This window comes from Berghia stephanieae, chromosome 6 (genome assembly GCF_034508935.2).
Source record: "Berghia stephanieae isolate SIO BIC M18660-M18661 chromosome 6, UCSD_Bste_1.3, whole genome shotgun sequence".
Taxonomy (NCBI): domain Eukaryota; kingdom Metazoa; phylum Mollusca; class Gastropoda; order Nudibranchia; family Aeolidiidae; genus Berghia; species Berghia stephanieae.
The window spans coordinates 18,181,777-18,199,986 of record NC_088365.1 but is presented as its reverse complement, the minus strand read 5'-3'; the positions used below and the strand labels follow the sequence as shown (position 1 = coordinate 18,199,986).

The window sequence follows — 18,210 nt, the reverse complement described above, 5'->3', positions numbered from 1 at the left end:
TGAAACCAAAATATTATTTTCACACATTTTATTAAGTCCTCTGGAAGAGTATTTTTACACGTCCAATGATATCGGAACCCGTTCTTTTTAAAGCACACTTTTGTTCTCTATTTACAGCGTCAATAATACCACTTCACTTCGAGACGATGCTATTTGTAATTATATATCTATGTCTAACAGATTTTGGGGGGTCCCAATAGCTCAGTTGGTAGAGCATTCCCTCTCCATGCACAGGGACGGACATTCATCCCGGGTGCAGTCGACATTTTTTCTGACCCATCCCCCCCTCTCCCCGCCTGTCCACGCAGCAATGATTGGGTAGCTGGGTCTGTTAGAAAAGTACTTTGTAATAGACTAGCATCCTTTTCAAGCGATTGCTATTGTCCATTTCACGCTTTAGGAACCGGGATGAACTCCGACCCCACGGGCCTCTAAAGGACTACTAACAGAATATTCAAAATTTGGTGTTGTAATAATGTAAATAATCCGCTTACCGTAACAAACAGAACCAATTTCAGTCCACTGACCACTGGTCAAGCATGATGCGGCGACCATACTTGTACTTCTTTTGCATTTGTATGTGACAGTCTCTCCCAGCTTGTAACTTGATTTAACCTTTCCCATGACCTCTCCGTCACTTGGTGGCGTTGGTTTGCCGCATGTTATGTCAGGATCTGTATTGTGAGACAGACATTGCTATACGGACGTTCGAAAGAATTCGAATTTAAGAACTAGCTACTTCAACATCTTTCTTCTTTTTTTTTCTTTCTTTTCTAAAAATGGAAATACCATAACTTTTCATGGTGGACGAGTGAGGGGGGAGGGGGGGGGGGTGGAATTTAAGGTTACTCTAACGGGAGAGTCTCCGAGGGCTGACTTGGGCGGGACGACGCATACATGGCAGCACGTGACAGAATAGAATGGCGAATCTGGACGACCCACTAATGTGTCAAAGACACTGGAGGTACGTCTCGCCGTCTTCACCAAATAAAGCAGTAACAACAATGCACATCTGGTATTTTGGAGTAAAATTAGGATGAGAAATGTTTTTTAATTGACCATTTGCATGGCGCAAAATCCATCAAACGGGCTCAAAGCGCTTTACAACGTGTTCTTTGACAGCAACACTTAACGTGTAGGACGAGAAATGACGCCTGTTAGGCAATATTACTTTTTTTCTGACATAGACAACGCTGTTAACGGTCAGGTACTCATTTTACACATGGGTACGGTGAGATTATGTGAGTGAAGGATTTAACTGTGCGCTTATCAAAACGGGACTAGATTCCAGGACCTTCCAATCAGGAGGCGAGTGTTATACCAGGCTGGGAGTTTTGCCTAAGGATAAAACACTTAAAGCGCATTGCCCAACTCGATTCTAAAATGAAAGAATACCTGGCTACATACCGTGGCTGATTTGGAAAGTGCGCATATATAAAAAGGTCCGTAATAGGCAAATTTTGCTTATTAAAATGACATTTGCTTTCATATTGACTGCTTGGGGTGGAAGGGGGGGGGGTGAACCATTGTGAACATTATTCAAAGTCAAAAGTTTTAGTTTTCCAATGAGGAAGAACGACCTTGAATCATCAGTACTAACGATTATTATTTGTTTACAAAGTATTGAATAAAAATGAATATTGCATCTTCAAGTTTCAAAACAAAACAAACTGCTCATGACGGAACGATTCGAGCTCAAAATGATTCTTCAGTCAACAACATGACAAAGAAATTAATACCGTATGTCAATGGGATCAACGATCACTATCTCTCGTGGGCTTTGCGTGAAGTAATTCATTTTTTTCTGTTTTGGCAGAGGAAGAGATTTTAAAAATTTTAGCCCGAACATTCTCTTTTCAATGTTTTGCTCTTTTTACGGTGCAGGGCTTCCAGCAGATTATTACTCACTTATAATCGCATCGTTGCTCATTTCTCATTAATCCAAGATAGACACTCCAAAAATGATTAATTCTGATGAGAATTTTATTAATAGCACAATGTAATCTGTTTGTACTTACATTTTATCAATGGTCTTTGGATGCCCGACGCTTTATCAAAGCAAGTCTTGGCACAGTATTTCAAGGCCAAGGCTTCATTCGCGGTACAGAATCCATTGTCTTTCAGTTTGTCACAGTAATCCAATTTGTCTTTAGGTACCTCTGTCGTGGATAGAATTTCATACAGTATTGTAAGATGACTGACTGGTAGTTAGCAAACTTTAAAATAAGCAATTATTACACTCCTCTCTCTTTTTGTCTATCATTTCCTTTTTGACGTAAGCATGCATTTATTATACAATTTTTTAACTTGTAAACTTATTGGTTTTCGTCATCGAATTCTTGACCATTGCACGACTTTCGGAGTAGGTACTACACGGAGTACCAAATACCAATACAAGTTCAAAAATTATAATATTACACCTCTTATCTTAAGAAAAACAGTCAGCCTACATTACTCTGAAATAAATTCAGATATTGTGTAAATTTTTAATGGAACCTTCAAGTAAATGTCATAAACTGTCAAACCATTTGATTGAATTCTTGACCGACTGAACTTGAAATATGTTGAAGTAGGTTGGACCACTATAGCTTGTTACGTCACATAGATGATAAGAACAAAGGAGAGTATTACGCAACAATATACTACTACTACTACTACTACTACTACTACTACTACTACTACTACTACTACTACTACTACTACTACTACTACTACTAATAATAATAATAATAATAATTATTATTATTATTATTTATTATTATTATTATTATTATTATTATTATTATTATTATTATTATTATTATTATTATTATTATTATTATTATTATTATTACAATTGTAATAATAATAATAATAATAATAATAATAATAATAATAATAATAATAATAATAATAATAATAATAATAATAATAATAATAATAATAATGATAATAATAACTCACCCAATCCACACACGTCACAATAGTTACGCATGCATCCTTCTTCATCTGTATAACACCAGGGCCGGAAACTATTGTCGGGATTTCGACAGACATTTCCATCCAAGTTGTCATATAAATCTCTGAGGTATGTTCATAAAATATCAGTTTAGCTTCCACCCAAGGAAACATTCGATAACGTTAGTTGTCATAATATTTATAGTATATTCACACACTGACACTCTAGACATATATATATATATATATATATATATATATATATATATATATACATATATATATATATATATATATATATTTATATATATATATATATAATATGTATAAAAGGTTTCAACTATAATTATGATCAACATCTACAATATTGTTTCGAGCGTTAGCTCTCATCAGGAAGTGATGAGAGCTAACGCTCGAAACAATTTTGTAGAAGTTGATCATAATTATACTTGAAATGTTTTATAAATAGCTCCTGTTATCCTTTTATAGTTGAGCACTATTATTTCATGGTTTTTGTTTATATATATATATATATATATATATATATATATATATATAATTTTAATATTTAACACAATGTTGGAGTCAGTCTACATCGATGTTTCAGGCCTTTTCAGCCATCGTCAGGACTTTGTGTTACATGAGTTTGGCTTGTTGTGTGTTGTTGCTTGTTAAAGTGGTTCCGTAGGTTTGTAGTTGATTAGTAAGTGTTTTCGTCTATGTGGACAGCTATTGTCCATCTCATATTTCGTGTTGAGTGTGGCTTCATGGGGGTGTTTGATAAGCTACATTGTTTTGATGATGGTGTGTATCTTGTTGCTTTAGATATAATTTTCCATGAAATGCTGTGGTCTAGTTTGTTGTCTTTTAATTTCCAAATATGTTCGCTGAGTTTTGTGGATGTTATTTTGTTGGTGTTTCTAAAGGTTGAGGTGTGGAGGTTGTATCTTGTACCAACATTGTGGTAAATATTAAAATAGTAATTTGCTCCATTGCTACATGTCGAGCACTATTCGTAACATATTTGTATCCAACACGATTCAATATATATATATACATGACATATTTATCTATTTATTGATTTAAATATTTTTGTTAGTTTTTCTTTAGTTCATTATAGATTTTACTTGTGTTGATTGAACATTCTTTGAAATTGCATGTTTTATATTGGCAATTGCCTAAATTTCATACTTACTCAAGCAGAATCCGCAATATTTGTAGAGAAATAAAGGATATTACAAGAAGGTGCTCATCTATTTTGATTATGATACTACTGTATTTTGGAAATTAGCATAATTCGAGACAAATCTTTTTAGGCACCAAAGATCAAATTCAAGACAATAATAACGTTTGTAGGTGCGCGCGAATGAATCTGGCAACAGGGCTATTTCAAAAGTCAAACGACGGATCATAATGCCCAGGAGATATTATAAACAATATAATATAAGAAGCTTATGCATGTCAGTCAACGGTTTGATGGAATTACTATTATTAGAATATATATTATGTATCTATATATATATATATATATATATATATATATATATATATATATATATAAATTATAAAAATAAATACCATGAAATAATAGTGCTGATTTTTTGGATAAAAAGAGCTATTTATAAACATTTGAAAGATAATTTAAGATTGTTTGACTTCTACAACGTTGTTATCGAGCGTTGCTCTCATCAGGAAGTGGGAGTGAATATAGATTGTTGTGTTTTTCGTATTTTTCTAGATTCGTGTTTATGGAGGTTCGTAATTACATAAAAGGTGTTTGTTTCTATGTCTGCATGAGGATGTAAGTTCGTTTCTTCTGTTGACTAATACCATGTTCGGTTTTGTGATGATGAAGAATTTTTCTTCCAAGCAGAGGTTGCACATCTTAGAAGAGGGGGAGTACGACTGTGCTCTGGAAATGATTTTCCATGTGATGCTGTGTTGTATGTTTTTTTCTTTGAGGTTCCAAATGTGTTCACTTAGTGTAGTAGAATCTCGTTTGTGTATGTTCCTGAAGGAAGATTCATGCAGGTTGTAAACAAAAGTGGACATAACTACAATCTAAAATATGAGGAAGAGACCATTACCACCCCAACAAAAAAGCGACAAAGAAAACGACACATAACATGGTTCAACCCACCCTACAGCAAGAATGTGACTGGTGATCATAATTTTGTATACACCTGTTTTTGATTGATCTAAGTTGTCACCAATTCAAAAGATGCAAACATTACCTAATGGATATATATATATATATATATATATATATATATATATATATATATATATATAATATATATATATATATATATTATATGTTAGTGTGTGTGTGTGTGTGTGTGTGTGTGTGTGTGTGTGTGGTTATGTATTTTGCTCACTTCATAACACCGGGATGTCGATAACAATGCTTCATTTTAATCCAGGGAAGACACGGTTCATATAGACGAGTGTAGTTCACAGGACCGGCATAGTTGAGTCCCCTTTTGTCGACTGGATCGTAACACATGTCGTCAACTGCATGATGGTAAATAAGGGAAAGATACAAAACATATTATGTAATCTCGTATAAACAGTAAGGCGAAGAAGAAGAAGTTGAAGAAGAAGAAGAAGAAGAAGAAGAAGAAGAAGAAGAAGAAGAAGAAGAAGAAGAAGAAGAAGAAGAAATAGGATGAGGAGGAGGAGGTGATGGTGGTCGTGGTGGTGAAGGAGGAGGGGAAGTAAGAGAAGGAAGAAGAAGAAGAAGAAGAAGAAGAAAAAAAAAAGAAGAAGAAGAAGAAGAAGAAGAAGAAGAAGAAGAAGAAGAAGAAGAAGAAGAAGAAGAAGAAGAAGAAGAAGATGAAGAAGAAGAAGAAGAAGAAGAAGAAGAAGAAGAAGAAGAAGAAAGAAGAAGAAGAAGAAGAAGAAGAAGAAAGAAGAAGAAATATTGTTTATTGTAAATACATACTATCTTGTGCTAACTAAAACTACTTACAGTCGGTCATTTTTGCTTTAATCTTAAATGATGATTTAGAATTTCCGAAAGGTGTTGAACCTCACAAGGACTTTGTCGGTGATTGATCGGATTGAGTAATCGACTTTGTCACAATATCTGGATTGAAATGACACGAATTTAGTGAATCTTAATTTTATTTTTATTTTTTAACATAATAGATATGATGAACTAGTACTTCTTGATAGTGATTAGAGAATTAAGTAAAACTTAAGTCCAGTGTGGGAGAAGTTTTGCACACACAAAAAAGTAGCAATGACTATGAAAAACGTTTTTTTCTCTTTTTGAGGAAAATTTTTGTCTAAAATCAAAGCCCTATCTCCACTGAGTAAAAATGTTTTTGAATTTTGAAAATCCATTCGTAAATAAACAAGTTATGCAGTTTCAAATGTGTCATTTATTTGGATGACCCGCAAAGAGGAAAATAACGCGAAAATATGGGACGCTTTTTCGGCATTTTTTTTCGACCTTTGGTTGTATCTTGCGTAATAAGTGTGAAACTTGAAGAGCAAATTAGGATGGTGTTTTGTAAAATACGGGAAAAGTACTCGTCATATTCATATGAAATTTTACAACCAAAAAGAAGAAATGTTCATGTATTACCTTGTCAGCGACAAAACCTCCACGCCCGGTAGTTTTAGAAATATTTTACTCCAAAGAGTAAAAATCTATTTTTAACGGTCTTCTGGTAATTGCACGAGTTTTGTCGCTTGACATGATCTAATATGACCTTTTTTCTAACTGTGTGCCAACTTTCAGTCATATTCAGCAATAAACAGCGTCGTAATTAATTTTTTAAAGTAGCATATACGAAACGGCTTCGTCCCATATTATGACGCGAATTCGGGCACTTCGTAAGCGAAAAAGAGGCCCAAAGATTTGTGCGGGATAGTCATTGCTACAAAAAAGATGGATTGCACCCTGCAGCAAAATATGGGAATCGCCTTGACAAAAGTAACCTATTGAGACGATGGGTGTTCTGATGACTTTCTTGTGAGAACTGTTGATGTCGTGTTTTGGCAATGAATTCAATTCTGTTATAGTTCTCCAGAAGAAATGTGAGGATAATGAATTTGTATGTGTGGAAGTATCTCGTTTTATATCCGCCTGGTATTTGTTTCAATTGTTAGGGAATAATGAGTGATGTGTTGTTTATATTGAATTTCCTCTTCCACTTTTCTAAAGTACCGTGAGCCTCGAAATTTTCATCGAGAGTTCTAGCTTGTTGAGGGCATATGTTGTAAAATTTCTTTTATGCGTGGATTTGCAGATTGCCATGACTTCCACTCTTTACGTTGAAACCTGTTCAGTGTTCTTTATGAGTGTTTCCCGAACTGGCATTTTCCAATGTCGGCCTCATTAGTGCACTGAAAGCTTAAGACTTTACTTTCTGAGGACACTGGCGCAAGAATCTTAGTGTTCTATTTGCTTTCGGAAATCACTTCCACTTAAGTCCTATTTCAATCGGCGGTTTGCAGACTGTGAGGTAGCGGACTCTCTAGAATCGCTGGAGTGTCTAGTTTATTAGGCTGTATCGAAAGTGAATCGGTTTGTTGTTTATGATATAATTATATATAATATCATGTTAATGATGATGATCATACTATTACTACTACTACTACTACTACTACTACTACTACTACTACTACTACTACTACTACTACTACTACTACTACTACTACTACTACCACCACTACTACTACTACTACTACTACTACTACTAATAATAATAATAATAATAATAATAATAATAATAATAATAATAATAATAATAAGACACTTGTTTGGCGCTTTCCAGTATAACCAAACATTTCAAAGCGCTTTACAGATAACAATTTACGTTACGTACATATGTAAAGTCAAAATGAAATATTGAAACAAAATACAAATTGCTTAAATAATAGTATACAATCATTACAGTCGGCATGGTTTAAAATGCAGATTTAAGTTTGAGATATTCTCGATTTCTCTAATGGGTTGGGGTATGTAGGGTATTCCAGAGTTTGGGGCCATAACATTGAAAAGAACGAAAAACTAAAGATGTTAAATTACACTTTGGTACAGATAATAAAGTGATGTCGCGGCATGACTGAAGGCTTCTGATTCGTGGCTTAAGGTTTATAAGTTCTGAAAGATAAAGGGGGGCTAAATTGTTGAGGCATTTGAAAACTAATAAAGCGATTTTGTAGTATATTCTATAGCGGACAGGAAGCCAGTGCAAAGTTTCCAAAAGTGGGGTGATTTGGTCGAATTTTCTTTTTTGATATATTATGCCGCTATTGAATTGTGTACCCTTTGTCATTTACCAGTTAGATTCAGTGGGAGACCTGACAAAAAGGAATTACAATAATCGAGTTTTGATAAAATCAAAGAATCCATTAATTTTTTGGTGACAATTAAAAACTTTCTGACACGGAATATTCTATTGATTTCAAAACTCAAAGATTTACAGACATTATTTAGACCGAATGACATGGATAGATTTTCATCGAAGATGGCCCCATACTCCTAACCTGCTTAGGTGAATGCACTTCACTTATATTTATAGTAATGCTTCCCATTTCTAATTGCTTTTTTTTTGGGGGGGGGAGGGGGGTTGGAAATAAAAAATACTTTCAGTTTTGGATTCGTTTATTTAGAGTTTGTTCTCAATTATCCAGTACTTAATGTCAATCATGCATTTTGAAAACGCAGAATTGTGTCATGCAAAAGACAAAGATTTATAAATTTGAGAGTCATCTGCAGAGAAGTAGAACAGAAAGTTATGGGAAGCAATAGTATGGAATAGTGGTTTCATTAAGCAGGATGAAATGCCATGTACCATTTCTTTGATTCGGTGGAAAAGGGTGTCGAGTTCGTATTAGAGGCATCAAGTGATTTGATTTTATTATCCATATCTCTAAACAGTAAACTGGCGTCGGAAAAAAAGGTTTAATAGGTTTCTTGGGATAAGCATTTCCTGACGTCATATTTATGAAGCTTCTAAATCACAAAAGACCAGGGCAGTGCCTTATGCATATGGTAATCCCAATAATACAATGGGGGGGGGGATTATTTTGCCAACTATAACAACTTTCTGAGTTCTGTTGCATGGCCAGTTTTTATGCAGAAGTGAAGGTTTTTTCTTCTAATGTCTTCCAAATCTGTTTGAACTTGACTTTATTCTATATTCCTAAATTTATAGTTTTCTCATTTTTGGACTAGCTAGCCGAAGTCAAAAATCCATCAATCAATTTGTATTTTCTCGTTTAGTGATTTACAGATTAATTCGAGTGTGGATGTCAGCTGTGATTTACAAGATCGCTATTTCCTGAACCCTTGTTGGTAGCACTTAGTGTTTATCAAGACGATTCATTACAGCACGAAATACAATATTATATGCTATAAAACGTTGGCGAAATGGGGAAACAGTTGCTGCAATGTCTCTTCTACATGTGATTTTTATTTGCTACTTATAAACACAATTCATTCTAAATATTGTACATCCAATATCTCACATGTAGCTTGTTTATTATAGAGGGTAAGACGTCTTACATAATGTACTAAAATCCTTTATCAATCTTTAAATTTTTCAATACTTTTTAAGTTTGTCTGAATTTACGTCCTCATGTAATATTATAATTGTAAACCATTATAATTTTAAAGATTGTAAAATGTATTTTACATGTGATATGCTAATTGTAACCCATTTTCATTTTACAGATCGTAAAACGTACATTACATGTGATGTGCTAATTGTAAACCATTTTCATTATACAGATAGTAAAACGTATATTACATGTGATGTGCTAATTGTAAACCATTTTCATTTTACAGATCATAAAACGTATATTACATGTGATATGCTAATTGTAAACCATTTTCATTTTAATTTTTGTGAAACGTATTAAATTCATATTTCAATTGCTCATCGTAAGCATTTATCATTTTATAAATTGCACAATGTCCAACATATTATTCATTACAAAAAGCTCCTATCCTTTAACAACGTTTTACATGTGACGTGACAATTGCGAATAGTTGTAATATAAACTTGACACCAATCTTACTTGAGACCAATCTGACCAATCCTTGCATGACGAATCTCAAGCACATCTTTACATTTCTTGCCGTCTTTTTCGATATTAATGTCTTCAAAGTTCAAAACAATGCCAGATGTTTCTTTCTCACCCTGCGTAAAAAACACAATGCGATTAGAAATATGTCAAATGATCTTTTTTTATGTTGTGTCACTTTGAATAACATAGAGTTTATCATGTGTAACTTGATGGTGAGTCAACAAAGCTAATATACATAGATACAATATAAGTCTATAAAATGGCCACGTACATATTACATGATAGAAAACGAATAAAAATGTATTAGTTTTCTAATTTGTTGTAAAATCATAGTTAAATAAATGATTTTAATCTTTTGTATTCTCTCTCTCTCTCTCTCTCTCTCTCTCTCTCTCTCTCTCTTTCTTTCTATCTATTTATCTATCTATCTATCTATCTATCTATCTATCTGTCTCGCTCTCTCTCTCTCTCTCTCTCTCTCTCTCTCTCTCTCTACCTCTCTCTCTCTATCTCTCTTATTTCATTTCTCAGTTCACACATCACACACACATACACAAATATATATATATATATATATATATATATATATATATATATTATATATCCTCTCTACCAACCCCTCTCTTCTTCCCTCTCTCTCTTTGGTTGTCACTTTAAAAAATCCTTTGTTAAGATTTTTTAAATCTAGATAATAACAACAAAGGTCTATTTTAGTAGAAATAGTGTATAATATATTTTTGAAGTACCTAAAACACCCAAACACCTACTAACCTTGATTATCCAAGTACATTCCATATAAGGACGTCCATTGACATTCATTTCAATCGTAGCTTCTGGGTTAGATTTGGTTAGTGTAATGGCATCTCCACAGTCTAGATATAGGAAAATAGGATTTGTAAACAAACGTGTGATTTCAAACCACCATATAAGGACTGGACACAAGTCCTTGAGTAATTCATCCTCTGATGGCATCCTGTTCTAGTTTAAATATATGATTTTCGTCTCATCCATCCTCGCTCTTCTCATGCTCTGTAATCCTAACGCTGCTACTAAAATGATTATCTTGCCATATGATTTAATATGGGACTATTCATTGTTTGTTCTACGAAGGACTGGCTACATATACGACTCCAATGTCAACCGAGATGTTATTCACATAACATTAGAATCTCCTGACTCATACAAACTATACCTTAACCCTCTCCTTACCAGCCATTTTCAGAATTTTCCCTAAAACTTTACACTCATTCAACACAAAAACAGTCAGTTCTTACTCAAACAGACAAGCATCAAGATCAAGCACATTCTATACATAATATTGTTCGCAAATATGGGCCCTGAATGTCAAGTTTTTATAGCTATTGCAAAAAGAAATTAAATCTGGATAAGAAAAGTGACGTTGCAGGTTGCATCGTAACAAATGTGTCGATTTTCCAATAGGTGGTAATAAGAGGGTTAATATAACTAGTGCAAAGAATTTCATGGATCCGTGCAAACTTAAAAGCTATGAAGTGTACCGTGAGAGTAGTTGAGTCCATAATAAAAAAGAGATAAGATCTGAAAAGATGCCAGTGATATAGTGCCAGGTAAATATTATGATATCGCCTAACAGACGCCATGTCCCGCCCTACATGTTAAGTGTTGCTGTTGGTCATGGACCCGGGGGGAGAAAAATACAATAAAAATTCAGGGAGAAAATTCAGTTTTCCTGGACGGAGTATCAAACCTCGGAACTTCTGATTAAAATAGAATTAATGGATCAATGATGAATTAAACGTTCTCGAATATGTAGAGGAAGTTTAACATTTCAGAATAGATTAATCCAAATTAAATTTAGATACCTGAAAAATGCCAGTTATACACTTCCGGGCAATGGAGAAAAAACTATAAGAAGCGTTCAAAGGGGGGGGGGGGGGGGATCAGCCTTTATGGACCCTCAGTGTGGTTTAACACACATTCCCTATATTTTTCCGGTACTGCGGAATATCGAAATCCACAGAAATCTACCTACATTCACCGATGTTTACATAAATCTGCCGAAATCTACCGAAATCCTCTCCAGTGCAGTGTGAATCGGAGACTATGGTAGGTGGGCACCAGTGGGGATTACACTAGAGACTATAGGATGAGAGCACAAGTGGGATCGAACCAGAGATTATGGGATGATGAAAAAGTAGTTTCCACTCATCATATTGTGACATTTTGTTTCAGATACAAGGAGACAAATTTTAGCTGCCTGGCCTAAATGTAACAAATTAAACTCAAGCAATCGTATCACTTTCAACACCCGTTTTGACCATAACTTATATCAAAAATACAATCTTTCTTATAAAGAAAATTGAAAACATTCTAATCTATCCCCGGTTCTAGATGTGCGCTCGGCGGCACAAAGTTGAGTCCTTGACAAAGACGCTTTACTCATATTCTCTCACCACACTCAAGTGTAGAAAATCATTATAATTGTGCCATAAATGTCTTTTGTCTTGTCCTACATTTTAGTAGAAGAGGCCCTTGTCAATCAATTTGATCACATTAAGTTTCAGCGGAAATAGTCCTCTATAGAATGAAATTGCTGTAACGTATCGAATAGTCGCTTGCTTACTCATGTCAGTTGGTTTGTAGTAGCATAGTGGCAAATCCAACGATTTTCCTCCCCTGTTTAACCATTTCGTAGTCACTTCATCAACTTTGATCTTGTCTTTACTTGCAATGGTAATTGATTCATGCGAGGAATGCATTCCTAGGACAAATGAATTAATTATTATGTGGAATATGAATTTTTAATTCAATATTTAACTTAAGCAAAATGGTTTCATAATTATCTGTCTATCTAGTTCAAGGGAAAGAATGCACATTATATATGAAAATTAAGATGTAATGCGTATTGGGATCAGTAAAATGCACGGGTCGTTCTGTTAAGGTAAATTTAGTTTGGTAAGTGCAGTGCATCCCATGTATATAAATTCTAACTATAACAGAAACCTGGTGATAACATGGACTTTTAAGAGCCTACTTGTTTCAACAGGGGCTCCAAATCCCAAAAGAGAGAGAGAGAAAGAAAGAGGGAGAGAGAAAGAAAGAGGGAGAGAGAGAGAGAGAGAAGAAAGAGGAGGAGGAGGAGGAGGAGGAGGAGGAGGAGGAGGAGAGGAGGGGAGTGAAGATATATATATATATATATATATATATATATAGAGAGAGAGAGAGAGAGAGAGAGAGAGAGAGAGGAGAGAGAGAGAGAGAGAGAGAGAGAGAGAGAGAGAGAGAAATGAATGAGTGCCATTTGGTTTGCTTCTCTTGGAATTCAGCTAAAACTGGATTCGATTTTAACTGGAATTTTAGGCTGATTCCACAATTACTATTCACTCAGGTTCCACTGTAAAGTACATCATCAAACAGTTCGGGCATCCACAACATCATGACACATGGTCACTGTTATTTCATAAAAACAAACTTTCAATGGTCTTACTCAACAATCCATTTCATAGCCTCTCGTCGTGCTCTGTATAAAAAATAACAAGAATGTTTTCCAAAAATCGTGTGAGGGAAAGTGTTTTAACCATTTAACTGCCGTGCCATGGAAAAACACGTATCAAAATTTTGGCCAGAAAACTCGTTCTTCAAATATAGATCGATTTAAATCACCTTCATTTTGGAAACAAAAAAAACTCTTAAACCTGGGAATTCGAATGTGATCAAGAATGAAGGGAAAATATCAAGAGAGTGTAAGAAGGGAGGGACCGGTGAAGAGAAAGTCAAAAGACAGAAAGAGGGAGAGGAGGAGAAAGCTGTAGTAAGAGACATTGAGTAAGAGATGTACAGATTGACAGAATGAAAGACAGAATATGATATATATATATATATAGATAGATAGATAGATAAAGGGAATAAATAGTAAATGAAATAATGTAATACCTCTTATCGATTGGCAGGATCGCTGATATCTGATTAGTGCAAAAGGTTTATCTGTGGGGAAATTATTTTCATCTTCTATAAAGCCTCTATACTGACAGCAAACTTTACTTCAATTGTCTTTTTCCCATAGGATCCATCTGGCATATGTCCAGATGCACTACTGGAGTCAACCGTGTATTCAAAAGAGCTCTTGATAAAATCTGGTGACAATTTCAGGAATAAATGAATGTATTGTTTTATTGCAATCAAAGATACTATGAGGCATTTAAATCTACAAACATACAAATGATTTTATTTTCTAGATATATATGCAAAATGTGTTTGGAACATGAAAAAATATAGAATGAATAATCTCAAATGACAACAGGATAAGAATTAGATAAATGTACTATTCAAGAAGCTTATTATTTTGGATCGGAGGAATTTAGTATCAATAAATGGTTTCTGTCTAAACTGCCAGATGACCTATGCACATTTTGCACATTGAATTATATATTTTGTTTCAAATTCGACAGGTGTTACGAGATGTAAATAAATTGTAACATAGCTTAACTGTTACCCTTCAAATGTGACAGCATTATTTTGTAAATAACCATATTTACCAAATGGGCACTTATTTCCCTTCATGAATATACAAAATGTTCCGACAGGCCAGTTGAATTTTTCATCATCCTCCAAATCAAATTTGTCATCTTCAAGATCTCTAGTACAAAAGTTTATATCTGTTTGCTTTCCTTTCATCGTCCCTTTCACGTGACTGTTGGACGATTTAGAGTTTCCATCTATAAGAAAAACATTTTTTGTTTAAAATTTCATCAATAAAATAATAAAACGATTATTTTTAAATAAAGCAAAGTTTGCTTAAGTAGTCTTTAAAAATTTAATTGAGCTTTTATATTGCGCAGCAACCATCATTGTACTCAATAGCTTTACAGGGGCCCCAACCAAAATCAACGCTTAGCAAATAAGACGAGAGCTGACATATGTAGAATACTGTTACAATGGGTTGTTTTCGACAGAACCAAGGAAGCTGTCAGACAGATACTCATTCTACACCTTAGTGCGGCGAGAGATGTGAGTAAATAGTATTTTTCAATGACTCAACATTGAGCCGCAAAGTAAAGGGTTCGAACCAGGGGCCTTTTGGTCCAAAGGCAGCTGTCATATCTCAATGCCACAAAGTCAGAACATGTTAGAATCCACATGCACTTATCCTTGGTATCCTGTAATCGTATACATATTTAACAAATGCAGTAATCATACATAAAGCATAAGGAGACGAGATAATATTGAATATTTTCCTCTTATCATGTGTAATGTATTGGCTTAAAAACGCATATACAGTTAAGTTTTTAAAATATACCTTTTATATTCTAGCATTTTATCAATATATCTGTACATGTGTTCATATATGATATCAATTTACAAAGTTATCATTAATTGGTCATAAAGATGATCTTGTAATTTGTAATAATTTGTTCCCTTCACATGTGTAATGAATAGAAAAATTTGAATAAAAATCCATGCATACTATCAGTGAAAATAAATATGCTTCTAATCGGAACAAAAAAAAACATAGCTTTGTGTGGGGACGCCATGCAGATTTCGTTTTTATATTATGAACTGGAAAAATGATTTGAGGTAAAATTCTTACCCTGTTGTAAGAAGTCTTCCTGTCTGGAATGATCCGCCATGAGGACATCCACTCTCAACCTTAGGTAGAGCATATCGACCCTTTGGCCAAGAGGCTTGAGTTACTGTTCAATGGTAAAGAGATAACATCATTGAGATCATATTGTATCATTCACTCTCAACCTTAGGTAGAGCATATCGACCCTTTGGCCAAGAGGCTTGAGTTACTGTTCAATGGTAAAGAGATAACAGCATTTCCAGGGTTTCCAAAATTCTATTTTTAGAAATTTCAATTATTTTTTCTAAGAAAAACCTTCGGTTTGGACGGATGTGTACATCGACGTACAATAAAATACCAGATTGCATTTTCTATTTTTTCACCTCAATGTTACTAAGCAAAACCGCATTCTTGAAGAGAAATGAATATTATCACTGTTGAGATGGCAACATTACAAAGAATAGTAAAGAATGTGTAAGATCCACTTACACTGGCACTGGCAATCAACGATAATGACAAAATACAACTCACAACAAGAGCAAAAATATCGGCATCACCTTAGAGAGTGATCTGTCTATGAACAAACATATTAACAATGTGAGAACAAGTGCTAGCTGCATTCTAAGAAATATCAGAACAATCAGACCATTTATTAACCCTCTCCTTACCACCCATAGAAAAATCGTCACATTCGTTACGATGTAGCCGACAATTTTCACATTTTGATTTCTCTTGTACATCACAAAATTTAAAGAAATGCTTTGATGACAGCTATAAATACTAAACACTGTGTTGTAGAGCTCACTTGGTACTTTTTTGTTTTCAATTGTCAAAAAAGCCTATTTTTGTGCTGGGTGGGTGTGAATTTTTGGGGGATATTCTAAAAATAGCTGGTAAGGAGAGGGTTAATAGGGAAATTTGCAACAAATTGATAACATATTTGATATTCATGAAAATGGACTGCTGCAATGCACCGTTTGTTGGTCTCACGGAGGACAAAATAAACAAACTCCAGAAAATACAGAACATGGCAGCCCGCGTTGTACAGCAGAAAGACAGGAAAACTGCAGCTCCAGAATTACTACAGCGGCTGCATTGGCTGCCAGTGGACCAGCGGATTAAATATAAATCTTCAACTATCGTTTTCAAATGCTTGGAGGGCTCGTCACCATCATATCTTTTAATCCTCATTGAACACAGCGATCGCTTCGATCAACGAACGACCTCAAATTGAAAACACCCCGCTGTCGAGTGAAGGCTGGTGAACGCGCCTTTCAGCATTCTGGCCCAAGGTTGTGGAATTTACTATCACTAGAGATACGTTCTTCGTTTTCACTAGAGGAATTCCGACAGGCTTTCTTTTGATTATGTGTATAATTAGCGTTTTTCGTGTACTTAGGGCTTCACCTATGTTTTGCGCCCAGAGCCCTCCTGATGAAGGGATGTTTGGCGCACAATCTATACCATTATTATTATTATTTATTATTAAACTCAAAATAATGTCACGGTTATCGGTTTTCAGAAATCCAATTTTCAAAAATTCAGGCCGAAAATACAGGAACAACAACTCGTGATAATTAGTTCGATCGGTAAGGTATTTTTATAGATATAATTTTGCGCCCAAATGTCAAAGGTTCCGTTGGTTCAACGGTTTGCTCTCTCTCTCGTCATTACAGAGTCGGTGGTTGGATTCCCAATAGTGACTGTAATTTTTTGCTGGTAGGGGAGGGGGGGGGGAGTTTTTAAGTATTCATTAACGTCCATGTTTAGGAAGTTCTATTTATTTTTGTTTGCGTTAATTGTTGGGGTTTTTTGTTTGCTTTTTTGGTTAAACTTAAAAGAAAACAATACACATTTTAGAATGTCCTTATTTATTTAATTATCGTGATGACAGTTTGATTGTATCATTTTGCGTAAGTTTTTATTCGTTTCGGAAAGCGACTATGAATGTCAGCAATGGTAACAACATTAAAATGCCTATCTTCATTTTTCACCTTCTATTTCTCATTATAAAAATTTGTGATATGGGAATTTGTGTCTTTTATTACGATTTTATTTATTTCACTCTTTATATTAAAAGACGGTATTGATGTGAACTTTTGGATAAACGCACAAATCTACAGACTACAGGCTTCATAACTTTCCGGGGTTTTTTTCTCGCGACCAATATATTATCTCCACATATAAAATGTTGGCAGCCAATCAAATCATTGAATGCACTTAATTCTATGCAGTATGTGAGACACCGCCTCTCATCTGTATTATGTTGAGATGATAAAGAAACTGAAAAGTAAATTTGATACCAAAACTTGGGTTAAATATTTTGAAAGAACGAAGTTGACATCACTCGAGTCTTTGTTATTGTTTTAGCCAGTCATTTTTATGAGTAGTTTTCACTAAATGGCATTAATCAGACTATAAACGTTCAAGATTACACATAGTTTTGTGTGTTTGTACATTATTTCCAGCTAAGCGAATGTAGGGAGCTTTTTGACTGAGCGCAAAGCATCAATATGTTTTATAGATAGTATGCGCTTGGCTAAGAAGCTCATAACATTGCCATCCGGAAGTATAACGGACCAACACACAAAACTGTGTGTATCCATGAACGTTTATAGTCAGGCTAATACAGTTCAGTGAGCATTACTCATAAACGCGGATGGCAAAAAACAATAACAAAAGCC

At 34.5% G+C, this 18,210-nt stretch overlaps 2 protein-coding genes across 2 annotated transcripts in view; both read right to left on the bottom strand.

The window, feature by feature from the left end:
* LOC144975787 (uncharacterized) overlaps positions 1 to 5,918 on the bottom strand; it is a 46,587-nt gene extending 40,669 nt beyond the window's left edge. The window contains exons 1-5 of the mRNA XM_078919975.1: positions 5,909 to 5,918; positions 5,316 to 5,451; positions 2,944 to 3,062; positions 2,019 to 2,201; positions 495 to 674 (exon numbers count right to left, since the gene is read on the bottom strand). Coding sequence (XP_078776101.1) covers positions 495 to 674; positions 2,019 to 2,201; positions 2,944 to 3,062; positions 5,316 to 5,451; positions 5,909 to 5,918 — 628 coding nt within the window. The remainder of the gene's footprint in view (positions 1 to 494; positions 675 to 2,018; positions 2,202 to 2,943; positions 3,063 to 5,315; positions 5,452 to 5,908) is intronic.
* A 25-nt stretch (positions 5,919 to 5,943) lies between these two features.
* LOC144975786 (uncharacterized) lies at positions 5,944 to 14,036 on the bottom strand. The gene is made up of 5 exons (XM_078919974.1): positions 13,897 to 14,036; positions 12,587 to 12,724; positions 10,756 to 10,856; positions 9,976 to 10,097; positions 5,944 to 6,025 (listed from the first exon to the last, which is right to left on the bottom strand). The coding sequence occupies exons 2-5, from the start codon at positions 12,720 to 12,722 to the stop codon at positions 5,944 to 5,946; spliced, it is 441 nt and encodes a 146-aa protein (XP_078776100.1). The 5' UTR covers positions 12,723 to 12,724; positions 13,897 to 14,036.
* Between the last annotated feature and the right edge of the window lie 4,174 nt (positions 14,037 to 18,210).

Excerpts from the sequence above, each read along its gene's own strand:
- LOC144975786 (XM_078919974.1), bottom strand. The coding sequence starts at position 12,722 with ATGCATTCCTCGCATGAATCAATTACCATTGCAAGTAAAGACAAGATC. Across the intron at positions 10,857-12,586 it reads CTACAAACCAACTGACATGA|ACTGTGGAGATGCCATTACA; the intron begins GTAAGCAAGCGA and ends TCCTATATCTAG. Across the intron at positions 10,098-10,755 it reads AATGTACTTGGATAATCAAG|GGTGAGAAAGAAACATCTGG; the intron begins GTTAGTAGGTGT and ends TTTTTTACGCAG.